Raw genomic sequence first — 25,321 nt, forward strand, 5'->3', positions numbered from 1 at the left:
GTCTAACCCAGGGTGATGTGGAGTGCAAAAAAACGATGGATTTAGGCCCAGATCCTTGTACTGGGGTGAATGTATGACATTGTTCTACATTCTGTCCATCAACTGTGTTTTTTGCTAAGATCCATAAGCCACAACGTCCGCCTCCAGGGCGCCCGATTGTTTTGGGTATGCAGTCAGTCTTGGAGCCCTTGTCCCAATTAGCTGATTTTTTGTTGAGGGAGGCAGTCATCACACACCGTTCATATGTGCAGGACACCACTGATATATTGAACATTCTTAAGACAGTGGAGTTTGATCCAGAGAACCAATTGCTGGTCACTATTGATATTGAATTACTTTATACCAGCATCCCCCAGGACGCCACGCTGGTGGCAGCAGCGCGGGCTCTGGGGGCACTTGAATGGTTCTATGGCACCCCTCAGTCATTTGTCCTGCAATGTACTGAACTGGCGCTTACAAAATCAATTGTACCTACAGGTGTCGGGGACTTCAATGGGGGCTACATTCGCCCCAAGTCTGGACGGCATTTATGTAGGCCAGTTTGAGGAGAATGTTATACATCATACCTCCAATCCTTTCAGAGGGAATAACTCGCTAAAGAGGGGATATATTGATGATGTCCTCTGTATCTGGACAGGTACAGAGTACCATCTTTTGGAGTTCTTGACATGGTTGAACCAGGTTGATGAGTGCCTCCGGTTCACGTGGTCAATAATACATCTGCTGTATATCTGGATGTGGATATTACAGCTGTGGACCAGGGGTTGGCCACCAATGTCCATTATAAGACAACAGATAGGAATTCCCTCCTCGATTATCGCACGTTCCAACCAAGAGCCCTATGGGATAATATACCGGCGGGACAGTTTTTGCGATATCGTCGCAACTGCTCCACAACTGGTAAATCCATGGAACAATCAGAAGAACTGGTGACTAAGTTAAAGGAAAGGGAATATCCTACTAAAGACATTAAGCAAGCACGCAAGCGCGCTTTGAATACTCCACGTGATGCGTTGTTGGAGAGGAGTGCAAAGGAGACAAAAGAGTGTCTCCCTGTTGTCACTACAGTTGATCCACTTTCGGCAAAAATTAGACAGATAGTGAGGAAAAACTGGTCCATTCTTGATACTGCCACTAGTAAAATGCCACCTCCACGGTTTGCGTTTAAAAGAGTGTCCAACCTGAAGGATAAACTTGTTTATACCCGTACTCTCATAACAACACATTTAACCACCCATCCATCTGGTCATTACCCGTGTGGGGGATGTTCGGTATGCAATCTCACTCAGGTGACTAAAAGTGTGACTTTGTATAATGGTAAGACGTGGTTTGTTATCAAGTTCAGTAATTGTAATACATCCAATGTTATTTATAGACTGCCCTGTAGCTGTGGGCTGCACTACATTGGTCTAACCTCAAGGAAGGTGAAAGTGCGCATACAAGAGCATTTAAGCACTCTCAAGGCCAAGAAGTTGACAACTCGGCTAGTGCAACACTTTAATGGGAAACAACATGATCCCAGGGACTTGAAATGGACTTTTCTTGAAAGAGTGCTGGGTGAAACACACAATGTTGAATCCATTTTGGCAAGGAAAGAAGCCAAATGGATTTTTTCAGGGCGGATTGAACGATTCCATTGAATGGAAGAGTCAGCAGACGTTAAAGGTTGGGTGCCTAGCTGTGCGACTAGAGACACCAGGATACTTACACTTTGAGGGTCCCTTCTCTACATCACAATGGGGTGAGAGTTAGTGGTGTAGGGACAAGATAGGCGTCAGTGACACATATACAGAGACTCTGTGTTTATCGAATGGGTGGGACTATTTCAAAAAAGGCTTGGTTCCCCCGTTTCATTCTTTTTCCCCCCTTTTAATGTTTTTTTGGGGGGATGAATAGGATGTTGTATCCCAGACACCTTGTTGGATCAGTATTTCTTATGATACAAAATACACTATTGGGTGCTGAATGATATCAAGCATTTAGACACTCCTTTTGACCTACATTCTCCTATGAATAATGACGGATCATTATGGCCTTTCTATTAATGAAAAGTCTATCAAAGTAGGAGTGTTCCTTGTGAACACAAAATGTGCTATGTGGATTGAATAGAGGGATCGTTTTTTTAAAATATGTTGAAAGCCTACTTCATTCAATCCAAAACTTTATTTTGCCGCTTTGTAGTCGCTTTCCCTTTCTAAGATGACCGCCATTCACGATAGGCGGATGCCCGCCCCGGATGTTTTTATGCCGGATGGGCGGGGTTTAGATTGCTTTTAAGCCGCGCAGGTGTGCAAGCTCATTGTCAGAGCTTCTAACACGCAGGCGGGACGCGGCAGGGGTAAGCGCTGTGCAAGCGGGGGAGAGAGGTGTGCATTGTTGGAAGTTTCATTGGGAGTTCAGACACAGACTGTGACGCGCACTGCTAGTTGTAAGGGCGTGAGTTGAGATTGCACAGGACCCATTGGGTATTGGTGGTGATGTAGGCATCGCAGTATGTACCGACCCGGTGTAGTAATGGAACCGGACATTTTACTTCATGTTGGTCATATCGACAAGGGGAGCGCGTTGGGAAACCAGCGACTCAAAACATTTGCATACTAAATGACGCTTTGTATAGATGTGGTTGCTAAAGGTTCGGCAAGGAAAGGGAGCGTGCTGGGAGTTTGTATACTCCATTCACGAGTGGCTGAACACTATGCATGGTCAAGGATTGTCATACGGTCATAATATTGAATGAGACATCGAGGAGCAATATGAAATGTCTAGTTTTTTGCACATCTGCAGGGGGCTAGACATTGGGCAGTCACTCCAGGGGCAGGTGAACAGAGGACGCGTGTACCAGTGTGAAGACGGTTGCAGGTACGAGGAGGCTTCGCAACCGCTTGGTAAAGATGAGTTTATGTATACTATATGCAGCAAACTGCTTAGTTAAAAAAACTTTGAATTCATTATGTCCTCTTGTGAGGCAGATGGATGTTACAACTGGCATTCCTTTTTGTGTTTTTAACGGTATCATCACAGTTTTTAGGTGAATCTCAAATGAAGTTGAGAATTGGAACCCCTAACAGCCCTGAAGAAGTTGCGCGATGATTCAGCAACGAAACATGTTGGCAGTACAGAGCTGATTATGGTTTGACAAAAAACATTTTTAATTGGGGAAGCTTGCAGCATTCAATAAAGTTGTGTCATGCCAGCAAGCCTCACCGGTTTTTAATGGTGAGAATTACATTTTCAGATGCTCACAGGGGTCCAATGGGCACTTACAAAAACACTAGGCACTGATTGGTTACTTCTATTTAAGTTTCATTATCACCTTTCACTATATTGGTTTGAGATTCTTCTAAAAGGAGAATATACACTTATCTTTCTTCTACACAGAGAGGGTGTAACCTATGATGATAAGTGGATGTGCTGGCGAGTACCAGCCAGCAGCCCCCTTGGTGTTACTACCGTGAGGTACTTTTTCTTTTCTCACACTTTTCTCACATTTCTCCTGGTAATTTTTAGGTGGGATTTAGCCTATAATGGTTTTTACGACATCAATTTGAGACACAATGACAATTTGAGTAGTGATAAGGAACACACTCTAGGGAATTGAAAAGTATTGGAAACCCTTACAATTGTCAAGGATTGGGTGTAATGTAGGCGAGGCCAATTGTTGTTAATAAAACGTAACATTCCTTGCCAAAATTATTACCCAACAAATTCTCTTGAAATAGCAGGCTTTGCAATGGTGATATTGTGGTGTTAATCAAGAATAGATCACAAATAAATATTTGTTACTAAATTCTACTAACCTTTTCAGGGTGTTAAATATGGCTGGTTCCATGATATAATCCCGACTGCAGAACTTCTTCAGGCATTCCTGTTGAACCTCAGCGTCATCTTCTGCCTCACCATACTCGTCATCCTAAAATTAGATCGCATTATTACTAATTTTATAATACATTAACAAACTGTCTCTGCAGCCCAACTATGTTACATTCAAAAATACAAATGGATGTTTCAGTTAAAGCCATTTAACCTGTATGTTTCAGTGTTTGTGTTGGGTATTATAAAACCACATTACAATTCTTAAAATAATGTCCTAACACATCGTTTCCTTATTCAAAGTTTTAGGCAGATCATATACTTCCTATAGTAATTCTCTTCTAAAGCTCTCTCATTAAGGTGCCTTTCACAAATTGCATTAACGTGTAGAAAGGGACTCTCATCACTAAATTCGAAGGATCTCCCCTGGTTTAATCACTACTTGTACCAACACTGGAGTAGTTCAGATATAGAAACAGAAAAATTATGAATGTTGTCTCAGTAGTACAGAATCTTTTTCGGAAATTGTATCCTATTCCCTCTGTGTGCTATCTTCTATCAAAACAGCATTCAGTCATACTAATGCAACACAATGCTTTGAAAAATAGATATTTGTATGCAAAGAAATGTTTAATCCTAATTTACTAGGTCAATCTGATGTTTTGCAACAGTTCTTACCAGCCTTATAGTTTGCACTCAAGACCATTTTCATTCCAGAGTTATTTTCAATTGGAAGAAACAACAGAGTCTTATCTTTTAAGTTTAATTCACATCAAATCCACACTGTGGATAATGGATATGGAAGAGCGTAGAATGAGAATTATATGAGGAATAAGACTGTGATTTCAGCAAAATGTCTAGTTCAATTACTTTTTTTTAACACATGCTTTCCTAACGTAATACGTAAGAGCGGCAACACGAGTGCCTCTAGTTTAACATTGTGAATCTCTATCCTTAATACAGAGGCTGTAGTTAATTATGGAAACCCAAGAACTGAGCTAAAAAAACTATTTTAAAGAAATCGCATTTTCTATAATCAAGCAAGCCCCCATATGTAATAGTGAGAAATATTGACCAGATAGCCCAGACCAGAGCTACCACCTTACAGTCAAAACTGATAACTGCCTAAATTCTGACCCGGACAGGCTTTATCAGTCAATACAGGTGAGAGAGCCAAGCACCACTACTGGCAAATGTAATTCCAAGATAGGCATAGGATCTGAGGTGTTTCACCTGACTGATTTTCAAGAAAGTATGCAATGTCTTTTTTAGTGTGTCTGGCTGATTTTCTGCATACTTCTCACTCCTTTCTCATATGAAATGATTTGTAAGCTGTAGTTTGTGTAGGAGCAGGTTATAGAGCGCAGACATGAATTGTGCATAAAACCTATTTTTCATTAATCCATTATTTTAAAAAAAACCTGTGAGTGCCTGTAGTCACCACCTTCCTAATACTCACAGCAGTAGTCCAGTGCCTCAGTTGTGAAATACTAAATCTCTCTGCTTCAAGGAGCTTGAAGTCAGCCTTAGTGTCTCTACAAATAAACTGACAGTATGCATCTCTTACTTTCATGCATCTGTTTGTTCACTGTGAACCCTGAGACCATAAAAGCAGATGTGAATTCAGGACTGGATCTGGCAAAGCGTAAGGGAAAGGAGATTACGTTTTTATAAAGCTGATAAAGTCCCATATTGCCACTGTTGCCCCGTCCGACGAGTGAATTACAAAGTCTCCCTGGCCATCAGGTCTTAATTAATGAAGTGATGACTCAGAGTGTACTATCAGCTGGAATGCAGCCAATGAAACACATCTGTTTATCAGTCTCTTCATTACACCATTCAATAAGAAATGGCAGCAGCTGTAGTGCTTGGTAAGTGCAGGTTATAATGGGGGTTACCCTCAAGTATTCCTGTCTTGAATTGGGCACCATGTGTTTCACTGATATCCCCGGGGCACTCCTTTCACACATGAAGTTGTTCACATCCATCTGCAAATATTTAAGAAGATTGCTTAGGATCAAAAGGAAAGTATTTGGAATACATAATCAGGGTCATTTTTCCGGAGTCTATCCACCCTAACCATGACTAAATTCCAACACTGAAGTTGTTTCTAAGTCTCAGGAACAAGGGGGTGGTGCAACTAAGTATGGTGCAGGGCTGGCTATCTGGATTCCCAAGTATGGAATGGGCTAGTCTACTTTAAGGAGGAACCATTGACTGCTTTGCTGTATCAACAACTTCAGAGGACAAAGATTCAGGATGTCCAGCTTCTGCAGGTTGATTTTAAAACCTGTTACTCAACTGTATCCATCTAGACTTGTGAGAGAAGAGGTCCAGTCCTAATTATCAAACAATGAACCCAGAACATCATCTGCAAGCCTGGACAGTTATAAGTCATATTTCCCGATCTTAAATCATTTTAGCTCTATGTTATGCCTAACCTGGTTTGCCAAGCATTCCATAGTAGGTGTAAATAGTAGAGGTGAAATCAAAACTATGTTTTGTACCCCTCATGGTTGCCAGAGGCCTAGAGATCACCCTGTGCACTTTCAGCGTTACCCTAAGACACTGGTACGCAGTAATTATGGACGATCTACAATTTCCCCCCAATCCCATTGCAGTCAGTGCATACTTCATAAGCTGCCAATCCACCCAACAAAATGGTTTTCTGAATCCAGGGTAATGAATATCACCTTTCACCCTGTGATGCATGCTTTTTGTCTTATATAGCTCTCTGATACCCACATTAGTTTTCCCAATGCTTTAGCAGCAGGTTGAGTCCAGCAAGACCCAATCACTCAAAATAACCAGTTCTTAATTAGATTTCAAAAGGTGGACAGCGAGGTGCAACTTTTCAAGTGTTATGGTAGGCATTCCACAGCTTGGGCCCTTGATATGTAAAGGACAGTCCTCCAGGGCGTACTCGTCTGATTCTGGAGACTATGCACAGAGTGAGGTCACTTGATCATAAAGGACGGGCAGGACAATATGATATTACTAGTTCTTGGAGGTATCGTGGGCCGACACCTAACCTTGCTCTATGCACATACCACAAGGTTTCAAACTGAAACCGCTTATCTGCCGTGAGCCAATGCAGCTCATGGCAGAGAGAAGATGCTGAGGCACCCTTGAGAAGTCTGTACAGCAAATAAGCACCTGAGTTCAGGACTACTTGAAACATCTAATGGATGCTTTTTCCCCCCCATACAAAGGATGTCTCCATAGTCCAGTCGAGACAAAATGAGTGACTGGATGACCGTCCTCTGGGCTGGAAAAGGGAGCACCTAAGTGATCTTCCTCAGACATTTCAGGACGGTAAATTAGGTAGCAGCCACCTGATGTTTCATAGACAGCTACTCATCCAGCAAAAATCCAAGATTTTTTACTTGGGGCGAGGATCTGGGAGAACGCTCAAGATTTCAGGCCAGTGCCGTGGGCCCCATACCAAGGGGTTCTTTCCTAGCACCAATACTTCGATCTTATCTCCGTTGAATTTGAGCTAATTGTTGTTTATCCACTTGTCAACCAGGACGAAAAAGGAGTTCAGAGCCTCAGCATTTTGGGCCTGGGCAGACAACAATGAAAAGATGATTTGCTTGTCGTCTGCGTATGAGAATAGAGAAAGTCCACAGCTTTCCATCAGGTCAGCAAATGGGCAGACAGAGGTTAAATATTGCCAGACTTAAAGCTGATCCCTAGGGGACAGCAGAGGTAAGGGTAAAAGGTTTGGAAGAAGGATGCTTTCGATACCATGGAGAATGTTTTTAGTATTGGTACCACCTTGTCTTTGTTTAATATATCCTGCTTCATCAGGTTTGATTAGTAAGGGTATACTCTAGCCCACAAATCTAGATGCATGTGAAAATCTTAACATCCAGGCTGAGGAGTGAAATGGATTATTACAAGCCGTATAAACTAAGATTCTTAACTGGTATGGGGATCTTTAAGATCAGTCTCTACAACACAGAGACAGTGACTGCCCACTCCATCAAGGATTTAAATAACACCCTGAGCTTGGGACCAAGAACCTATCCAAACTTTTAGTAAAAGGGAACGTGTGCCAGGGGCCTGTGCTAATTCCCAAACCGTTTTGTTGTTCTTTTTTAGGTTTCGGCTACCGTCCCACTGCGTAAGCAGTGGGTGGGCGGAACAGCCGAAATCTTTTGCTAGTAGTATGGTGGCCTGAACACGCCCCTCTTCTCCATTGGCTGGCCTCGTAAATGCTGGCCAGCCATTGGAGGAGAGGAGCGTCACTGGGTTCAGGGCCCGCCTTGACGCGATTCGGGGGCGTTTCTGGGTCTTTTTTTAAGTCCCGCCCTCTCCTCTTCCCATTGGCTGGAATTTTACCTTCCAGCCAATGGGAAGGGGAGAGCACGCCCCCGAATCCCTACAGGACGCTGTGCTTTCCGAGCAGCGTCTACCGAGTTTCTTCCGTTGTTTTTGTTCTTCTCTCTCCCTTCTTTAAATGGTTTGCCGGTATTGCCCTTGGCAGCCTCCTCAGGACTTTGCTTCACAGCCGGGCCACTCTCTGCCACTTGTAGGCTGTCTACATTACAGCGCCGCTATGCGCACATGCCTGGCCTTCCTTCCTTCTCGATGTGGGAGAGGCTGTAGGGCGTGGTGGGCGTCTCCGTGAGGTCGTGCCGAGGTGCGCTCTGACGCGGGTGAGGCAGCTGCACTTCCTACTTGCATCCGTTCTTCCTGCAGCGCCCTTCTTCTCAGTGTGTGTCACCGCAGGGCAGCCGACGTCACTCGAGGCGACAGAGGAAACACCGGCCACTAGGCAGAATCAAGGGCTGCTTCGAGGAGCATAGATCATGCCTCCCCTCGTCGCCAGTGTCATGTTCCAGCTTGCACATTTGGACTGGTCAGAGGACGCCAGGGCCTAATGACAGTAACTGGTAATGAAGGTGGGAAAATAACGAGGCAGACACATGCACTAGTGGTCGGGAGATGAACTTCGTGTGGTTCCTCCCTTTTTATTTTTAACCCTGCGGGCCGCGCCTGGCCCACGGATGTCGTGCACATCATATTCGGCTTACAGGCCAGAACACAAGTCCACTACATGGAGCAGTATTGTTGAGGGATGTGAGTGTAGTATTTATGCTTTGAGTGACCGTGTAAGAGTATGTTGCAGGGAGACGTTTACACCGTGTGAAGGTGACGTGTAGCACTTAAGAGGCTGTCGTGGTCTCAGAAACAGGCGTTGTTGATGGAGGGAGTTGCTGCAGATTTGAAGAGAGTGTCCGTGTTGGAAAACCAGGTAGTTGGTGAGGCAGGACGCCGGGATGAGGCGAGAGTGGATCTCACCGAGATGGCGACCGCTGTCTTGGGACGTTGCCGATGGCCCAGGGGAGAAAGATTAACTCACTGCCAGTCTGGAAAATGAGTTTTTTGTCCTCTGTAGTGCTGTGCGTTGGAAGCGCTGTCAGGATGAGCGAGTTGGGCACCTGATAGTAGTGGATGGAGTGCAGAGCTAGCAGTTCATTCGGCGAGCACTCTCGCGGCTAGCTTGTGGTTCTGAAAAATCTGGGTTCATATTATAGTTCTGGACTCGAGAATAAAAACTTCGTCGAAATAGGACGAATTTGGTATCAAAAGACCGAGAATGACGAGTACATCAAGTACATGTATTTTCGGCATATTCGAGTGACTATTTCACCTCGAAATCGTCATTTCTAAACCCTTAGCTGCATGTTGCCCTTTACATAGGCCTTAATCCAGTCGAATTTGATTCCACAAGGACACATACTCCTTAATCGACTTCTTCCTGACCCCAGTACAAGTTAGAACCATTGCCCCAGGCCGAGCTCGTTAGGTCAGTTCCCTCCCAGTGGCCGAGCAAGATAGCATCTAAGCCCAACCAGCCATAAAGCCATTTCAGCACGCACACCTGCCATATCTCGCTCACATCTTTCTCCACTCCTTCCTTCACTTGCTTTATGATGGGGAGGTGACCGTTTTTATTAGGGGTCCAGCGATATCTGATGAAATGTTGAGCCTTGCCGGATGATTTGTTATGAGCAGCACGACGTGAAATATGTACATGTCATCATGACTCTGCTTTTCTTTTGTAAACAGTAACCATAAATGAAATACCACGAATCCAAGGAATGTATTGCTCAAGGCTGAATATTAGGTATAAGAAGAGAAGCCTGACTTTGTGAAAATGTGCAGTCTCCTGAATATACTGGTATTGTACTTCTAGGACCCTGTCACCTTGGTTGCAGCCAATAAACTAATCTTTGACTTCACCTGGAAGACTCTGAAGTTTCTGTGGGTCTGACTCAGGAGAACCAGAGGTCTCTGGTGTGTTGATCCCCTGGCACCGCTGGGTTACCGGTTCGGTACCGGTTCTTAAAAACCCAGTACCTCATTTGGCGCCCAGCGTTGGGCGATTCCAGTGGTACCAATCAGCCTGAAGATCGTGAGGAGCTTCGTGTGAAAATTCCGGAGGAGGGCCCACCACCTCATCGACCCCTGCATGTCGACGTGGTCCGAAGGTCTTTACTGCGAGGTTCCCCGCTTCTCGACGGCTACAAGGACTGCTGCCCTGGCTATCGCCCTGATGTTGGACCCTTGAAATTTTCGGTAGAGCGAAACGCTGAGACGAGTCTTCTGGTGAAGCCATCGATATTTTTCAGTTAAGTATAAGCGGAGCGTCTCCTAGTCCTTAGCTGGACTTACTTTTTGTTATCTTAGAGATACATAAAGGTTTTTATTGGTTCTTGCAAGCACCATAACCGAAGGATTCGTGTTTTCACGAGCAATATCGTAATCGATAACTCCTTCGAAGTTTTGGAACTAGACTAGAGAGAAAGGATGCCTAGTCTTAGACTCGGGAATTTGTTTTGTCTTGGTAATAATAATAGGGACTCCCGATTGGAGGACTCATGTCCGGTTCCTCCAGTTGGAACTCCGACTTACGAGCTATACGTTAAACATGGAGTAGGCCCCATCGTTTACAACGAGGTATGGATTAAATACACTAGGAAAGACGGTGTTTTAAAATGGCCCCAATATGGTAGCTTTGATTCTGAAATTTTAGACAACCTTGAAGTTAAACTCTTCAAAAAGAAAGCCCGGCCGGCGATGTTTGACTCTTTCCGCTTATGGCGCAAAGAAGCCAAACAAAAAGAAATTAAATTAGCTAAGAAAAATAAGAGAGAAGAGGGACTTTCAGTAATGCAAGCTGCCGTGCAGTTTAAAGATAATGAGGAAGATCAGATAAATGAACAATTGCGCAGGCAACGTAAAATGGCAATAGATAAATGCTATCCAGTTTTGCCGTCTCTTCAGCAAGGGACAGTAAAAGAGCGTGAAAAAGACCAATTAATGTCGCAATTATTAACTTCACCACCGCCCTATGCGCAGAATGCTACAGCACCCCCGCAACCTTTAGTTGCACAAGCTGCGCCTCTGGCTTTTCCACAGCACCCACCAGCTGTTCTTCAGCTGGCTCCTACTTCTTCGGTGCAGCCTCCTCCAGGCCCACCGACCACTTCTGTTTCACCTGTGTTTTCTACGATCTTGCCTACTGTACTTTCTACAAATGCCCCTTCTATGATTTTGCCTAGTACCACATCTATTATTCCTCATACCTCTTCTGCCATCTCTGCACCCGCTTTATCTCACCCCGTTCTTTCATCTGTTTGTTCTTCCGCTTCACCTTCCTTTCGGCAGAAAATGGCCAGTACTGTTACTAATCTTCTTTTACCACTTTTTGGGTCGCCTGCCACGACCCCTAACATAGGAAGAAGACAGTTGCGAAGTCAACTGCCCGATTATCAGGAGAGAGATTCCCTGAATAGTTTAGCTCGGAAATGGGTCTTGGACACTGCAAAATATGATTTACAGTCTGTCATGGAAGTTTTCCATCAATGGGAAACAGCGACACAGAGATATGTGTTCGAACAAATGTGTGTCTTTCTTGGTGAAGATTTAGAGGACAATGATCAGGATTGCCTCCCACAAGAGATGTGTCGTATAAGGTTTAAGTTTAGTCTGGGTATGATTATAGGTCCCGATGTAGAAGGAGCAGTTGAAATGCTATTATCATATCGAAGTAAGGGAAGTACTTCTGGGTCACCATCGGAATCTAGTGCATCTAGTAGGAAAAAGGCACGACAATACCCTATGAGAGAAGTTCCCCCACAATGGAGAGAGGGTGACGCGACAGCTGTCCCACCTGTCCTGCCCCACTTTCACCGAGTATGGGTACATGTTCCATGGAAGCGAGCTGAAGTTTTAGCACTCAAACAAACACTACCAGATCCGCGTAAAAATCCTGCAGGGTACTATAAAGAATTGTCGCAAACTGCTGGGTCATGTATTATGAATTTAGCCGATATCGATATGTTATTCGGGAACGTTGTTCCACAGCCTTTATGGGGAAAAATTTGTCATGAAGATCATGATCAGGAATTAGGTGACACGTGGGCTAATATTACTACTGCAGACGCACGACAAGTTGGTGGTGCCAAGCCTGAGCCTCTGATAGCGGAACTACCTGGTAGAATAGTAGATTACATGAAAACAATAATGCCTGCAATACGCGTAAATTGGGATAAGTTATCTGCATGCAAGCAAAAGAAAGAAGAAACTGTGTCAGATTTCTTCACCAGATTTGAAGAAACATTCATTGACCACAGCGGTCAAGACATGACCACAGAAGGTGGCCAGAGATTGTTTGTCGATAAATTTGTGCACAATCTACTTCCAGACTTGTGTAGAAAATTGAAAGATTCGGAAAGTTCTTGGGCAGTCTCATCTTCAGCCCAGATATTAGCTACCGCACAGTACTACGAGAATAGAGACAAGGATGAGAAAGATAAAGTAGAGAAGAAAACTAGAGAACTCAAAACGAAGGTTTTGCTACAGCAAGCCTATCCGCCACGAGGTGGTGGTAATAAAAATAACAATGGTCAGAATAACTACCGGAACACTTTTCAGCAGCCTCAGAGAAACTTGCAGAGATTCGAGTACGATCAAAACCGCGTAGGTCCCAATCAGTGTTTATACTGCAAACAAGAAGGTCATTACAAGTATGACTGTCCTGCCCTGCCGCAACGTACAAACGAGTTTTCTGGCGTAAGAGGTCGTGGTAGTCAGCAAGCGCCTAGAGGTAGAGGGCGTGGAAACACCCCTCAGGACGCACGTCCCCTTCCACCACAAAACTCTATGAACAGGTTTGACCAGCAAAATAACGTATCTGACAGGACAGCTCAATACTACGTCGATGAGTATTACACAGAAAATGAGCAGTGGGAGAGTAATGATTGCTAGGATAGCCTTAGACAAGGAGAGGGAGTTGTTTCAGTTCCAGTAGATCAGAGTGGACCTTACGTTGAGGTGATTACATCGGGTGTGTCAGAACCTTTTCTGTTGGATACTGGTGCTACAAAGAGTTCTATTATGCACTCCAAACTCCCTGGCGCACCTTTGTCTGGCGAAATGAACGTTTCCGTAGGTTTTTCTGGCGCCCCGGTTAGAAATCCGATTTCTGACCCTTTATCTCTTTCTGTTGGTCCTTGTGAATTCGAAGCACCCCTTATTTTAACAACAGGTTGTGGTGAAAATTTGCTAGGATTAGATTTGCTAAAAAGATTGTATGCGACTTTGTACTGTTCTCCCTCAGGAGTACAACTGACTTTAGGTAAGAAAGTGGTTTCTCCAATGTATTTGTCGAGAAATACGCTTCCAGCAGAATTGGCACTCCTTCCGGATATTCTTTGGGCTACTGGTCCAAATGATGTAGGTCTTTTAGAAATTCCACCATATGTTGTAACATTGAAGTCGAATGTCAAAATGCCACGAATTCCCCAATACAGAATATCCAATGAGGGCGAAAAAGCTTTGCTAGCGATTGTTCACGAGTTGATTGAAAAAGACGTAATTGAAGAAACACGAGGCAATGTTTGCAATAGTCCTGTTCTGCCTGTTTTGAAACGAACTGACCCTTCTCAGCCACCTGTGTATAGATTCGTGATTGATCTTAGGGAAGTAAATAAGATAGTGGTGCCACAATTCCCAGTTGTCCCCGACATTACAACATTATTGACTATGATTCCAGCCTCTGCATCCTGGTTTTCGGTGATTGACCTGAAGAATGCTTTCTTCAGTATCCCGATTGCTGAGGAAAGCAGGGATATTTTTTCCTTTAGTTTAGGTGGTCGCAGTTTCCGCTTTAAACGCGCTCCTCAAGGCTACTGTGAAAGCCCCTCAATATACAGTCAAGCTCTGAAAAGTCAGCTCGACGCAATGATTTTGCCCAAAGGTTCCACCCTCGTACAGTACGTGGACGATTTGCTCATAGCTGCGGATACTGAGAAAATATGTAAAATGGCCACGTTGGCACTACTGCGTCATCTATGTGATCTACATCACAAGGTATCACTTTCCAAGCTTCAATATTGCCGACAAGAAGTGACCTACTTAGGTCATCTCTTATCGAAGGAGGGAAGGAAACTGACCCCAGAAAGAATACAGGCAATAGCTAAATTAAATGTGCCAAGAACGCAGAGAGAAGTACGCGCTTTCTTGGGCATTACATCGTACTGTAGACAGTGGATTCCAAATTTTTCGTTATTAGCCAAACCCTTATTGGCACTAACGTGTACAAATACACCCAATCCCATTCCTTGGTCCGATGAGTGTCAGAAAAGTTTTCTCGAATTACGCACAGCATTATGTTCGGCCCCTGTGTTAGGTAACCCCAACTACAGTAAACCTTTCACATTGTATGTCCACGAGAAGGGGGGTTGTGCATTGTCCGTGCTGACTCAGTTATACGGAGATAGACAGCGGCCATGCGCCTATTTTTCGTCAACTTTGGATCCGGTAGCACGAGCATTGCCAAGTTGTCTAAGGGCCACAGCAGCAGCAGCTGTTTCTATTCGACAGTCTGCAGGGCTAGTAATGAATAATACACTAATCGTGATGGTCCCGCATGCAGTAGACACATTGTTAAATAGGACCAAGACACAGCACTTAACTAGTGCTCGACTGTCCAGTTATGAATTGACGCTACTAGCAAGCCATGTGCACATCAAAAGATGCAGTACTCTGAACATAGCCACATTGTTACCAATTGCTGAGGAATCGGATGTTTCAGAACAGCACGATTGTTTCCTCAGAACGGAGGAGGAAACCAAAGGGAGAGTTGATCTATTCGATACTCCTCTCGCTGAATGTGATGGTACATTATGGGTGGATGGGTCATGCTTTAAACTCCCAAATGGTAACGTGACTACAGCATATGCTGTCACAACTCTGCACACAATCGTTGAAACTGCGCGAATACCACATGGTTCGGCTCAAGCCGCCGAACTCGTGGCGTTAACAAGAGCATGTGCGTTATCAAAAGGAATGAAAGTGACTGTCTATACCGACAGTCAGTATGCTTTTGGAGTGGCTCATAGTTTTGGTCGATTATGGAGAGAGCGTGGGTTCCTGACTTCGCATGGAGCTAAAATTCAGCATGGTCAGTTGGTGAATGAGCTTCTTGAATCACTGACGTTGCCCCTGAAAGTAGCAGTCGTGAAATGTAGTGCACACAGGAAAGTGATTGATGATGTTGGTCGTGGAAATGCATTTGCTGATGAAACTGCTAAGGAAACGGCAAAGAATATGATGAGCCGAATGTATGTTGCGAGCCCAGAAAGATGGACTGGTGATGTTGGAATATGTGAAGACACAATAGAAAGTGTGAAGTCCATCCAAGCTGAGGCCACGGAGAAAGAGTTAAGCATGTGGAAAGAAAGTACAGGGAGAATGGATGCAAATGGTTGTTGGATTGAATCTACAGAGCAACAAAGATGGATGTTACCCGATGCATATGTGCCTGCGGTGGTTACAATGGCTCATGGGATGGCCCATATCAGCGCGAAAGGGATTTGCGAGTTGTTGGCCCCAGTGTGGAAGAATTCAGGGATTCCCAAGTGTGCAGAGAATGTTGTCAAGAATTGCATGGTATGTCTGAAGCACAATCCTGGTAGGGGGACCCCAACTCCAGCTGGTCATTTTGCACCTCCTACGTATCCGTTCGAGGTTTTGCAGCTAGATTTCATACACATGGAGAGGTGCAACAACTTAAAATATGTGCTTGTGGTTGTTTGCGCCTTCTCAAGGTGGGTAGAAGCCTATCCCCTAAGGGACAATACCGCCTTGTCCACAGCGAAAGCCCTTGTGAAAGAGTTCTTCCCCAGGTTCGGAATGCCTAGAATGGTCTGGTCGGACAACGGAAGTGAATTTGTGGGTTGTGTGATGAAAAGAGTGTGTGAAGGGCTAGGTATTAGTCAGAAGTTCCACGCTGCAAATCACCCCCAATCAGCTGGATTAGTGGAATGTTACAATGGCACGCTTAAACTTAAATTGGCCAAAATCCAAGCGAGCACGGGTCTTAAATGGCCTGACGCTCTACCCTTAGCACTCCTATCCACCAGAACGACTGTGCATTCGCGAATGAAACTCAGCCCCTATGAAATAATCTTTGGTCGGCCAGCCAACATATGGGGAGTGCCTAGGCCCACGAAGTTTAGCGAGCTGCAACACCCCATTTTGCTCGACTATCTGTATGAATTGACGGCTAAATTGCGTGTTTTATATCAACAGGTCCACAACACCTTGCCTCCGGTTTCCGAGACACCGGGTCACTCCATTGACCCTGGCTCCTGGGTTCTGGTCAAGAATTTCCAGAGGACAAGAAACGACCAGCCCAGATGGACCGGACCGCACCTCGTTCTCCTGTCTACAAGGTCGACCGTTAGAGTGGAGGGGAAGGCCAATTGGGTCCACGGGATCCATTGTAAGAAAATACCTTTCCCTCTGCCACATGACCAATGGGTCCGGACAGGAGGCACTGACTCAAAGCGCACAACTGATGAACGCGTAAAAGACGCCAAACGTGATTGTGAAAATGGGAACATTTTTCAAGAAACTACGCCGCCATCAGAACAATTGAACTCTGTGGAACCTGAGCTACTCTTTCCGGACCAGACAGCACCCGGGAAAAGACGCTATAATTTGCGACCGAGAAAAACAGACTAAAGTAAAAGTGATTTTTTTGATCCGAGAGAAAAACCTGTGGACTAATAAAATAATAAGTTTTTCCTTCCAAAATGCTATTTTGAAAATGCAGATTCTCCCATCTAGGTAACTTGCTTATTTTTGTTTTTCTTGAACCGCCATCCGGGTTCCGCTGCTAGGGTCGCGGTTGATTAAAGACTTTTGGGTGCAGCTGACAACAATAGGTTGCTGGTTCCAGTTGATCGAAGGGAGCCACCCTAGACTGACGGAAGCGCCCTTTAGCAGAAACAACCTACCGCCGCGGGCAGCACCTTAGAGAGGATGGAGTTTCCTGGTGTGGAGAGGACTGCCAAAAAAATGAACTTTAAGCAGAGACTTTTGAAAACAATGAGAAAGAACATTTTTATAATAATGTGTATTTTTATGCTATTTAGTGTAATGGTGTTTTTGATAAACTATGTTTTATTCTCTTTTCATGTGACATTCACGCCTACTGCATCGCCCATACCTCCCCCTACTGTTTCCTCTCATTCTTTCCACTCTTTGCCTGACCACGAATCAAGTAGGAGATTAGAGTTCATTAATAACTCCTTCGTTCAGCTATTACACCAACACCAACTTGTAATGAACACAACCAACTGTTGGGTGTGTGGTCTCATGCCCCACACCACGGATAGAGGTATCCCCTATTTGGTCCTGCCATTTAGTCGCAATGGGTCAGTATGGGCATATAGAACAATGTTCATATATGCACGAGAAATCCAACCCCTACGTTCTGTAAAAGACAACCTCAAGACTAGCGCCCTAGTCAAGGGTATAGTTGACATGATCAAGGAAGTAACTTCTTACGAAGATACCCCGGATGATGAGATACTTGCATATGTAGGTTGGAATGTGACCGGATATGGCGCTACATTAAGTGAGAAGCAGCAAGCTAAGAGATCGTCCCCTATCTGGATCGTACCCCATCAAGGTCACCTGTGTCTACAAGGTATTGGTAGGAATCCCAGAGCTCAGCTAGGGAAGAGTGTCTGCACAGAAACGTAAGTTTTTGGATCTCAGACTTCCCCTGCCTTTTCAGCCGCAAAGGGTACTTACTTTATCTGCCACGATAGAGCCTATACATGGTTGCCCCCTGACTTCTCGGGCTCATGTTTTGTTTCATTTCTGCTACCTCCCACCTACACAGCAGCGGCGGATTACCATCGGACAAGGGTAGTTAGAGGCGTTTTTAGTAAAAAAGACACTGCTGGTCAAGAGTTTGGTGACTTTGCAATGGGTATTCTGCCGTTCTGGGGAGCCATGGTTAACAGCAGAAACATCAGGCAATTGACAAGGGTAGTTGAATCCACCGTGATTGAAACTGCTGGTGCCCTTAGTAACCTGACTGCTGAACTCCAGTCGGATCGACTAATGACCCTTCAGAACCGGGTCGCTTTGGATGTAATACTTGCGGACCGGGGTGGAGTATGCAAATTGATCCAGTCCAGTTGTTGCATTTTTATTCCAGATAATGCTCCAACAGTGTACGGGGCCATCTCCAAACTGCATAAGATTTCCGAATCTATTCATGTGGATAAAGGAGATTGGTCATTAATGGGATGGTTCTGGGGACTGATATCTGCCTGGGGATGGAAAATTCTGATGGTCATTGGGATGGTCTTAGCCATTCTTTTCCTGTTCTGTCTATGTGTACAGTGTGCTCCTACAATATGTGGCCTCTGTGCTACATCATGTATAAGGAAGCCTGTGTCAAGACACGAGCTCAGCACTAGAATGATGTTGCAGCAACATCTCAATGACTTTAGGAATATAGATCTGGACTCAGATTAACATGAGGATAGATTAATTGCCTATGTAAGGGCAAAAGGAGGGTCTGTGGTTCTGAAAAATCTGGGTTCATATTATAGTTCTGGACTCGAGAATAAAAACTTCGTCGAAATAGGACGAATTTGGTATCAAAAGACCGAGAATGACGAGTACATCAAGTACATGTATTTTCGGCATATTCGAGTGACGATTTCACCTCGAAATCGTCATTTCTAAACCCTTAGCTGCATGTTGCCCTTTACATAGGCCTTAATCCAGTCGAATTTGATTCCACAAGGACACATACTCCTTAATCGACTTCTTCCTGACCCCAGTACAAGTTAGAACCATTGCCCCAGGCCGAGCTCGTTAGGTCAGTTCCCTCCCAGTGGCCGAGCAAGATAGCATCTAAGCCCAACCAGCCATAAAGCCATTTCAGCACGCACACCTGCCATATCTCGCTCACATCTTTCTCCACTCCTTCCTTCACTTGCTTTATGATGGGGAGGTGACCGTTTTTATTAGGGGTCCAGCGATATCTGATGAAATGTTGAGCCTTGCCGGATGATTTGTTATGAGCAGCACGACGTGAAATATGTACATGTCATCATGACTCTGCTTTTCTTTTGTAAACAGTAACCATAAATGAAATACCACGAATCCAAGGAATGTATTGCTCAAGGCTAAATATTAGGTATAAGAAGAGAAGCCTGACTTTGTGAAAATGTGCAGTCTCCTGAATATACTGGTATTGTACTTCTAGGACCCTGTCACCTTGGTTGCAGCCAATAAACTAATCTTTGACTTCACCTGGAAGACTCTGAAGTTTCTGTGGGTCTGACTCAGGAGAACCCGAGGTCTCTGGTGTGTTGATCCCCTGGCACCGCTGGGTTACCGGTTCGGTACCGGTTCTTAAAAACCCAGTACCTCAAGCTACGCCCCACCTTGTGATGTACTCTTAAGACCAGCTGCCCTGTCCGTCTCCAATTGGTCTGTTCTTGTGAGTTACTTCGCTGCTGCTGAAACCCAAGTCTGCTCCAGTACATGTGTATGGGCAACTACGAAATTGGGCAACAGAAGGAATGCGTTCCACTGCTCCTTATGCATGATATTAAAATATTTAATAAGACACGAACAAATATGAATGTAAAATGCAGCGCACTATGCCTCATTCCTCTAAACATTTTTACAAACTTGGGTATAGCCCTCTGGCCCCTCTGCCTGCTCAGTCATCCGTGCTCTCTGCTGCCTGCTTCAGCCACCCTGCTCATCCGTGTGGGCTCTCTGCCTGCTTAGTCCTCTGGGCTCTCCCAGCCTGCTCAGGCTTCTGTCCCGTTCCCGCCCCCCTCCCCCCCCTGTCCGTGTGCCGTTCCCGCCTCCCCCTCCCGCTGTCCGTGTCTCCAAATGCTTGTTTAATGTTCCTTTGGGTAATGCCCGCGCTGTATAAAAATGCACTTTATAAAAATAAATAAATGTTTGACAGAGCGAAGTGGAACGGAACGCACCGTCCACATCTGGATTTCTGTTTGACAAAATACTTGACACGTAAAAAACATGTATTGATAGGACTTCGGGCTCGCCTATTGTTAACGAGAAGGAGACATCCCTTTTAATCCCCAGTGAACAAGTAGCCCACCTGGGCTCTAAGTGGGTGTGAAGTGCCTCTCGCTGGAAGGGAATTTATCTTGCCGCAAAGTGCTTTTTACCAGACCTGAAAAAGTTGCCTTGGTTTTCATGGCAGCGGCACGCCGAACTTTGCAAGTTTCCTGCCTTCCTTCCTGGGCAGAAAATCAGTAATTTATGTTTTTTTAAATCCTGCTTTTTTAGAGTCTGAGAAACCGCGCCCATTGACAGCTGGCAAACGGTCCCACGCCTCTTTGTCCTGTGGGGAGACATTGTTTATAGCAACCGGAAGTCATCAGGGCAATGGAAACAGCTCATAAAAAATACATAGAAAAATGTGCTGTTTTCTCTTTCCCGCTCCTTTACTTCCGTCAGTTCCCTTCACCTATGGTTTCTCACTCTTTGTTCGCGCGCCACAAAAACTGCGTCTTCCCCACCTTGAACCAATGCCACCCATGCACCTTTTGTATAACAATCTGCCCTGAATGCACCAAGATGTCTGCAATCAGGGGCGTAACAAACATTGGTGCAGCAGGAGCAGTGGTACCGGGGCCCAGAGCCCCCTTGAATACTGCTAATTGCTGTGTTTTACTACCCCAACGGCAGTGAAAGAGGCCTTCTTCCTTGCTTGCACCGGAGTTCATGACATCCAAGGTACGCTACTGTCTGCCATCTTGAATATGCGCTCACTCTGAAGATGCACGGTCCTTGGTGACAAGTGCAGGAGCTCCGCGTCTATCGCATCTGCAGTCCGGTGAGAAGTGCGAGAACGCATTGAGAGTGCTTGTGGTCTGGTGAACAGTGCAGGCACTCACTATCTGGCGGTGTCAGTGCTCCGGTGAGAAGTGCAGACATTGAGGGAGCTCGTTCTCTGGTGAGAACTGCTGTTCTATCTATCTGTAGCTTGGTGAGAAGTGCAAAGACTGTGAGAAGGGCCTGACACCACATATAATCAGAGGGTAAGTGCTGGTGCCTAGTAACAGTGCCTGTGGTCTGACGTGAAGCCACTTTGTCTGATGAGAAGTGCTGGTACACACTACCTGATGGTGCGTTTTCTCTGGTGAGAGCAGGTGCTCAATCAGGATCAGTAGCATGGTGAGAAGTGCAGGGACACACTACCTGACACCACACATAATCTGAGGGTAAGTGCTGGTGCCTACTGACAGTGCGTGTGGTCTGGTGAATAGTGCAGGGACTCACTGGCTGATGGTGCATGTTCTTTGGTGAGAACAGGTGCTCAATCTGTCAGGGTCTGTAGTATGGAGAGAAGTGCAAGGGACTTACTGCCTGATACCACATATAGTTTTTTGAGAAGTGCGGGTACACAGTGCCTGAAAGTGCCTGTAATCCAGAGTGAACTGTAGAATTAGATTGATGTAAACTGAAACGCAGGTGGTCTGGTGACCAATGCAAGTCTCTCTGTCTCACAGTGCCTGTTTTCTGGTGAGAACTGTGGCATGTGGTTTGTTGAGAAGTGCAGGTACTCGCTATCTGTTAGTGCCAGCATTCGTGTATAAAAGTGCTAATATACAGCCTGACAGCGCCTGTAGGCTTGTTATAGGTGCTATCTGCCAGCGCCTAGAACTGCAGAATCCAACTGAGGCAAAGTTCATGCAGGCTGGAGACACCTGCAGGCACTCAGGCTCTGAGAGTGACAGCAGTGTGCTCACCAGTGACAGCTCCCGTAGTCACCACTAACAGCCCCTGTGGGCTCGTGAGAAGGGCCTCGACTGTCAGCCAGTCACTGTACTTCATGCACTCGCTGTCTGATGAAATGAACAGATAACCGACACCAGGGAGTGCCTGTACTCGAACGAGAAGTGCTGGTGCCGACTGTCAAAAATTGCATGCAGTCTGATGTGAAGTGCAGGTACCCAATGGTATGTCGTGATTGTAGAGTGAAGTGCAGTGTGATGTGCACGTGCTCGTTGTCTGAAAGTGGTATCACCAGGATGAGAAGACGTCCTAGCCCTCTGAAAGTGCCTGCAATAACTAGAAGTGCAGGTCCAGAATGTTATAATGTTTATAGACCAATGAGAACTCTAACCATGTGCTCTCTGAAAGTGTGTGTGTTCTGGTACTTTCCGATTGGGAGTTCCTGCAGTCTAATGAGAAGTGCAGGTACTGACTGTACGAAACTGTTTGACTCTGATGAGAAGTGCAGGCACTATGTGTTTAATCATGTTTAGTCTAATGAGGAGTGCAGGTCTCCATGCCCATTCAATACACGGCCTATTTGCTGAGAATGAAGAATACCCAGTGGAGTTAGTATGGTAATTGAGGCGTGTTTTGGAGAATTCTGAACCTGTGTCCTCACAGACCGGGGATTTAGATAGTTTGTAATACTAGAAAGTGTTCAATATACGTATTGTTCTTTTCCTGTTTGCACTGTTCTGTTCTTGTAAGTTGTTAGCACTGAGTGTTTCTCCTGCGGGTACCTTCAGACGCTATACAGCAGGCTATGCCTAGCCAGTCCCCTGCCTTCGCCCTCTTGGGTGCTGTGATAGCATTCTGCGTTGGCAAACCTGCATATCAGTCTGTTGGCGCAAGTTGTGTGCGCGCGTTAAAATACAAGGCTCTAGTTTTTATCTAGGTCTGTTTGCCGAGTCTAGGCGCTGTACAGTGGGCGGGCATGCCTTCTTTATATATGGTTGTCCAAGCGCACAGTGTTTGCTGCATGTTGTGTGGCCATGCTGTGTGTTTGCGTGCCCTGCTCCTCAAACACATCATATGCAGGGTTAGCTTTTAAAGGATGTTTTCCAGGGTAGATATTAAGGCAGTTTTAGTTGTGTTCCGAATAGTGTACGCATATGTTTACAGTACGCGGGCGCGCATGCGCACTCTTTGTGTACAGTATAGTTTGTGTGAGCTGTGTATAAGTAAAGTACGTGCATACTTTTCGAGTACACGTATATCCATGTAAACAAGTTGTTTTTTCGTCGTCTCTTGCGTGCATGGTAATTGTGCAGAATAATGTGCTTACATTTTGTGCACACCATATAGTGTTTACAAGATGTGTGAGCATTCCATCGGGTTTGCGCCCCTCAACATGTGCACCATAGACATGTAATACAGATCACAGTTTATAGTGTGCATCGCATTGCGTGAGTATGTATGCCTTCCATGCACGCAATATTGTGAATAATGCCACTTGGTGGACACTAGGCTGTGCTCATTGTGTGTGCATTCTGTTGATTTACAAAAGGACGTGGGTGCACGCCGCCTATGCAAGGCACAGATTGTATGCATTCCTCGTCTGCCTGCTGCGTGTTTAGGGTATATTGCGTGTGCATGGCTTATGTGTTTAGCACGTGTCTGTAGGCTGTTTTTAAACAATATAGTCTGCTTGAATTTTATATATGCATGCTATAGGTGTACAGTACTGGGTGTAGATGACGTGTTTTACAGTGTACTGCTTGTGCATGTTTGTGTATGTGTGTGCAAATGCAATAGGTCTCACATTTGCGAGAGATTAAGCTATTGGCAATGTAAATGACAATGCCATTTATTTATCTGTTTTCAAAACCAACACATAAATAAAAATTTTGTCATTTACAATGCCAATAGCTCTAACTTTTGCAAAGGCGAAACCGTTGCATTGTAAATGCTTGTTTCACTAGTTGCCTCTTTTTGGTCTGCAGCAGCTTCTATATGCAAGACTCCTTTTTTCTTTGGTATATCATTTAACACACCCTGATCTTCAGTTTAGAGGTCCTGGTAATATTCTCTAAATCCGTTAATGTTGCAAGGAATATTAGCCGCCCAAGAGAAATAAAAATGCACGAGTTACTCAATCCTAGAATGTGCCATAGAGACTCAACGCTTATCTGTCAGTAACAAAATTATCCCTAATACCTTCTCTTACATACCCCTTTATGCATACAGCGCTGCTGCAGCAAATTCAGAGCACCTTCAAGGGAGATCAATCACATGCATCAAGACAAGAATACTCTACGCTTTAGCCAACACATCGAACAACACCCTTTCTGATCCAATGACTATAACATTTGGATCCTACCTTATAAACCACTTGCAGAAAGAACACTTCGAGGACTCCAAAAGGTGGTGCAGGGAGCGTTATACAAATGCTACACACAATAGACTCTTCTAAGCGGACTAGACTGCGTTGCCGCCGATTCTATCCTAGTTACTGTCTGCATAATGTGCCATCAGCACAGTCGCTACACTTTATCTATATTCTTTTTTCCATCCACAAAAAGACACTTAAAATTGTGCCTGCTAACAGTCTTCTCTCGGTATCCTGCACACAGGAATTATATAGATCTGTGTATATTGGCCACTAACATGCCGAGCTGCCGAAATAGTAGCTTGTGGTACCGGGAGTGTTGATAGCAACATGCTCCCTAAACGGTCACTTCCCACCGTGGTCTCACTCACCCCTCCGCGCTCCTCCCAGTCTGCCACAGCAGACACCGGACCAGGTCCGGGTGCACCATCATTACGGTTCAGGTAAGACTCGTCCATGCTGAAACCTCAGCCGGGTCTCGAACCCGCTCCCCCCGCTCAGTGGGATCGGCAAGCAATGATTTCAGCGTAAACAGAGAAGAAGGACTACAGCCCTTGGGGAGATCGCTGCTCCAACCAAAAGCGCATGCGCGATGGTGCGTAACTCACGTAAGCCACCCATACTTCTTTCTGGCACGCAGATGCGGTATAGGAAGAGAAACCAAAGGAAGCTTGTGCCACCGCCCTTCAGAGTCTGCGCCTGCGCAGTGGGCGAATCACGGATTCGCGTTTGGATTTTCCAGATCAAGTGTAAGAACAACGTCTTGCTTTCTCTTAAAAGGCCAGCATGTGGCGCCAAATTACCAATTTCGAAATTCTCTCAGTTATTTTTATTATTTTTTTTGTCCTTGACGTTCACTTTCATAGGAGCTAATTGAACTTTGGGTGAATCATAGGAGCCAAGTTTTCAAGTTGACCATGTCGACTTGGGTGTTGGGGAACCAGGTTAAACCTTGGAGTTGCTGAACATCCTGTGATTCTGGGCAAATCACCCAATCTCCCAGTGCCCGCCAAAATGAATGTGTCC

The 25,321-nt window shown here is 45.2% G+C and overlaps 1 protein-coding gene across 1 annotated transcript in view; it reads right to left on the reverse strand.

Moving 5' to 3' along the window:
- Positions 1–24,880, reverse strand: part of NELFCD (negative elongation factor complex member C/D) — a 75,549-nt gene extending 50,669 nt beyond the window's left edge. Inside the window, exons 1-2 of the mRNA XM_078651835.1 lie at positions 24,667–24,880; positions 3,798–3,910 (exon numbers count right to left, since the gene is read on the reverse strand). Of these exons, the coding sequence (XP_078507961.1) occupies positions 3,798–3,910; positions 24,667–24,753 (200 nt within the window). The 5' untranslated portion in view covers positions 24,754–24,880. The remainder of the gene's footprint in view (positions 1–3,797; positions 3,911–24,666) is intronic.
- Positions 24,881–25,321: the final 441 nt, after the last annotated feature.

This window comes from Lissotriton helveticus, chromosome 7 (genome assembly GCF_964261635.1).
Source record: "Lissotriton helveticus chromosome 7, aLisHel1.1, whole genome shotgun sequence".
In the NCBI taxonomy this organism is placed as follows: domain Eukaryota; kingdom Metazoa; phylum Chordata; class Amphibia; order Caudata; family Salamandridae; genus Lissotriton; species Lissotriton helveticus.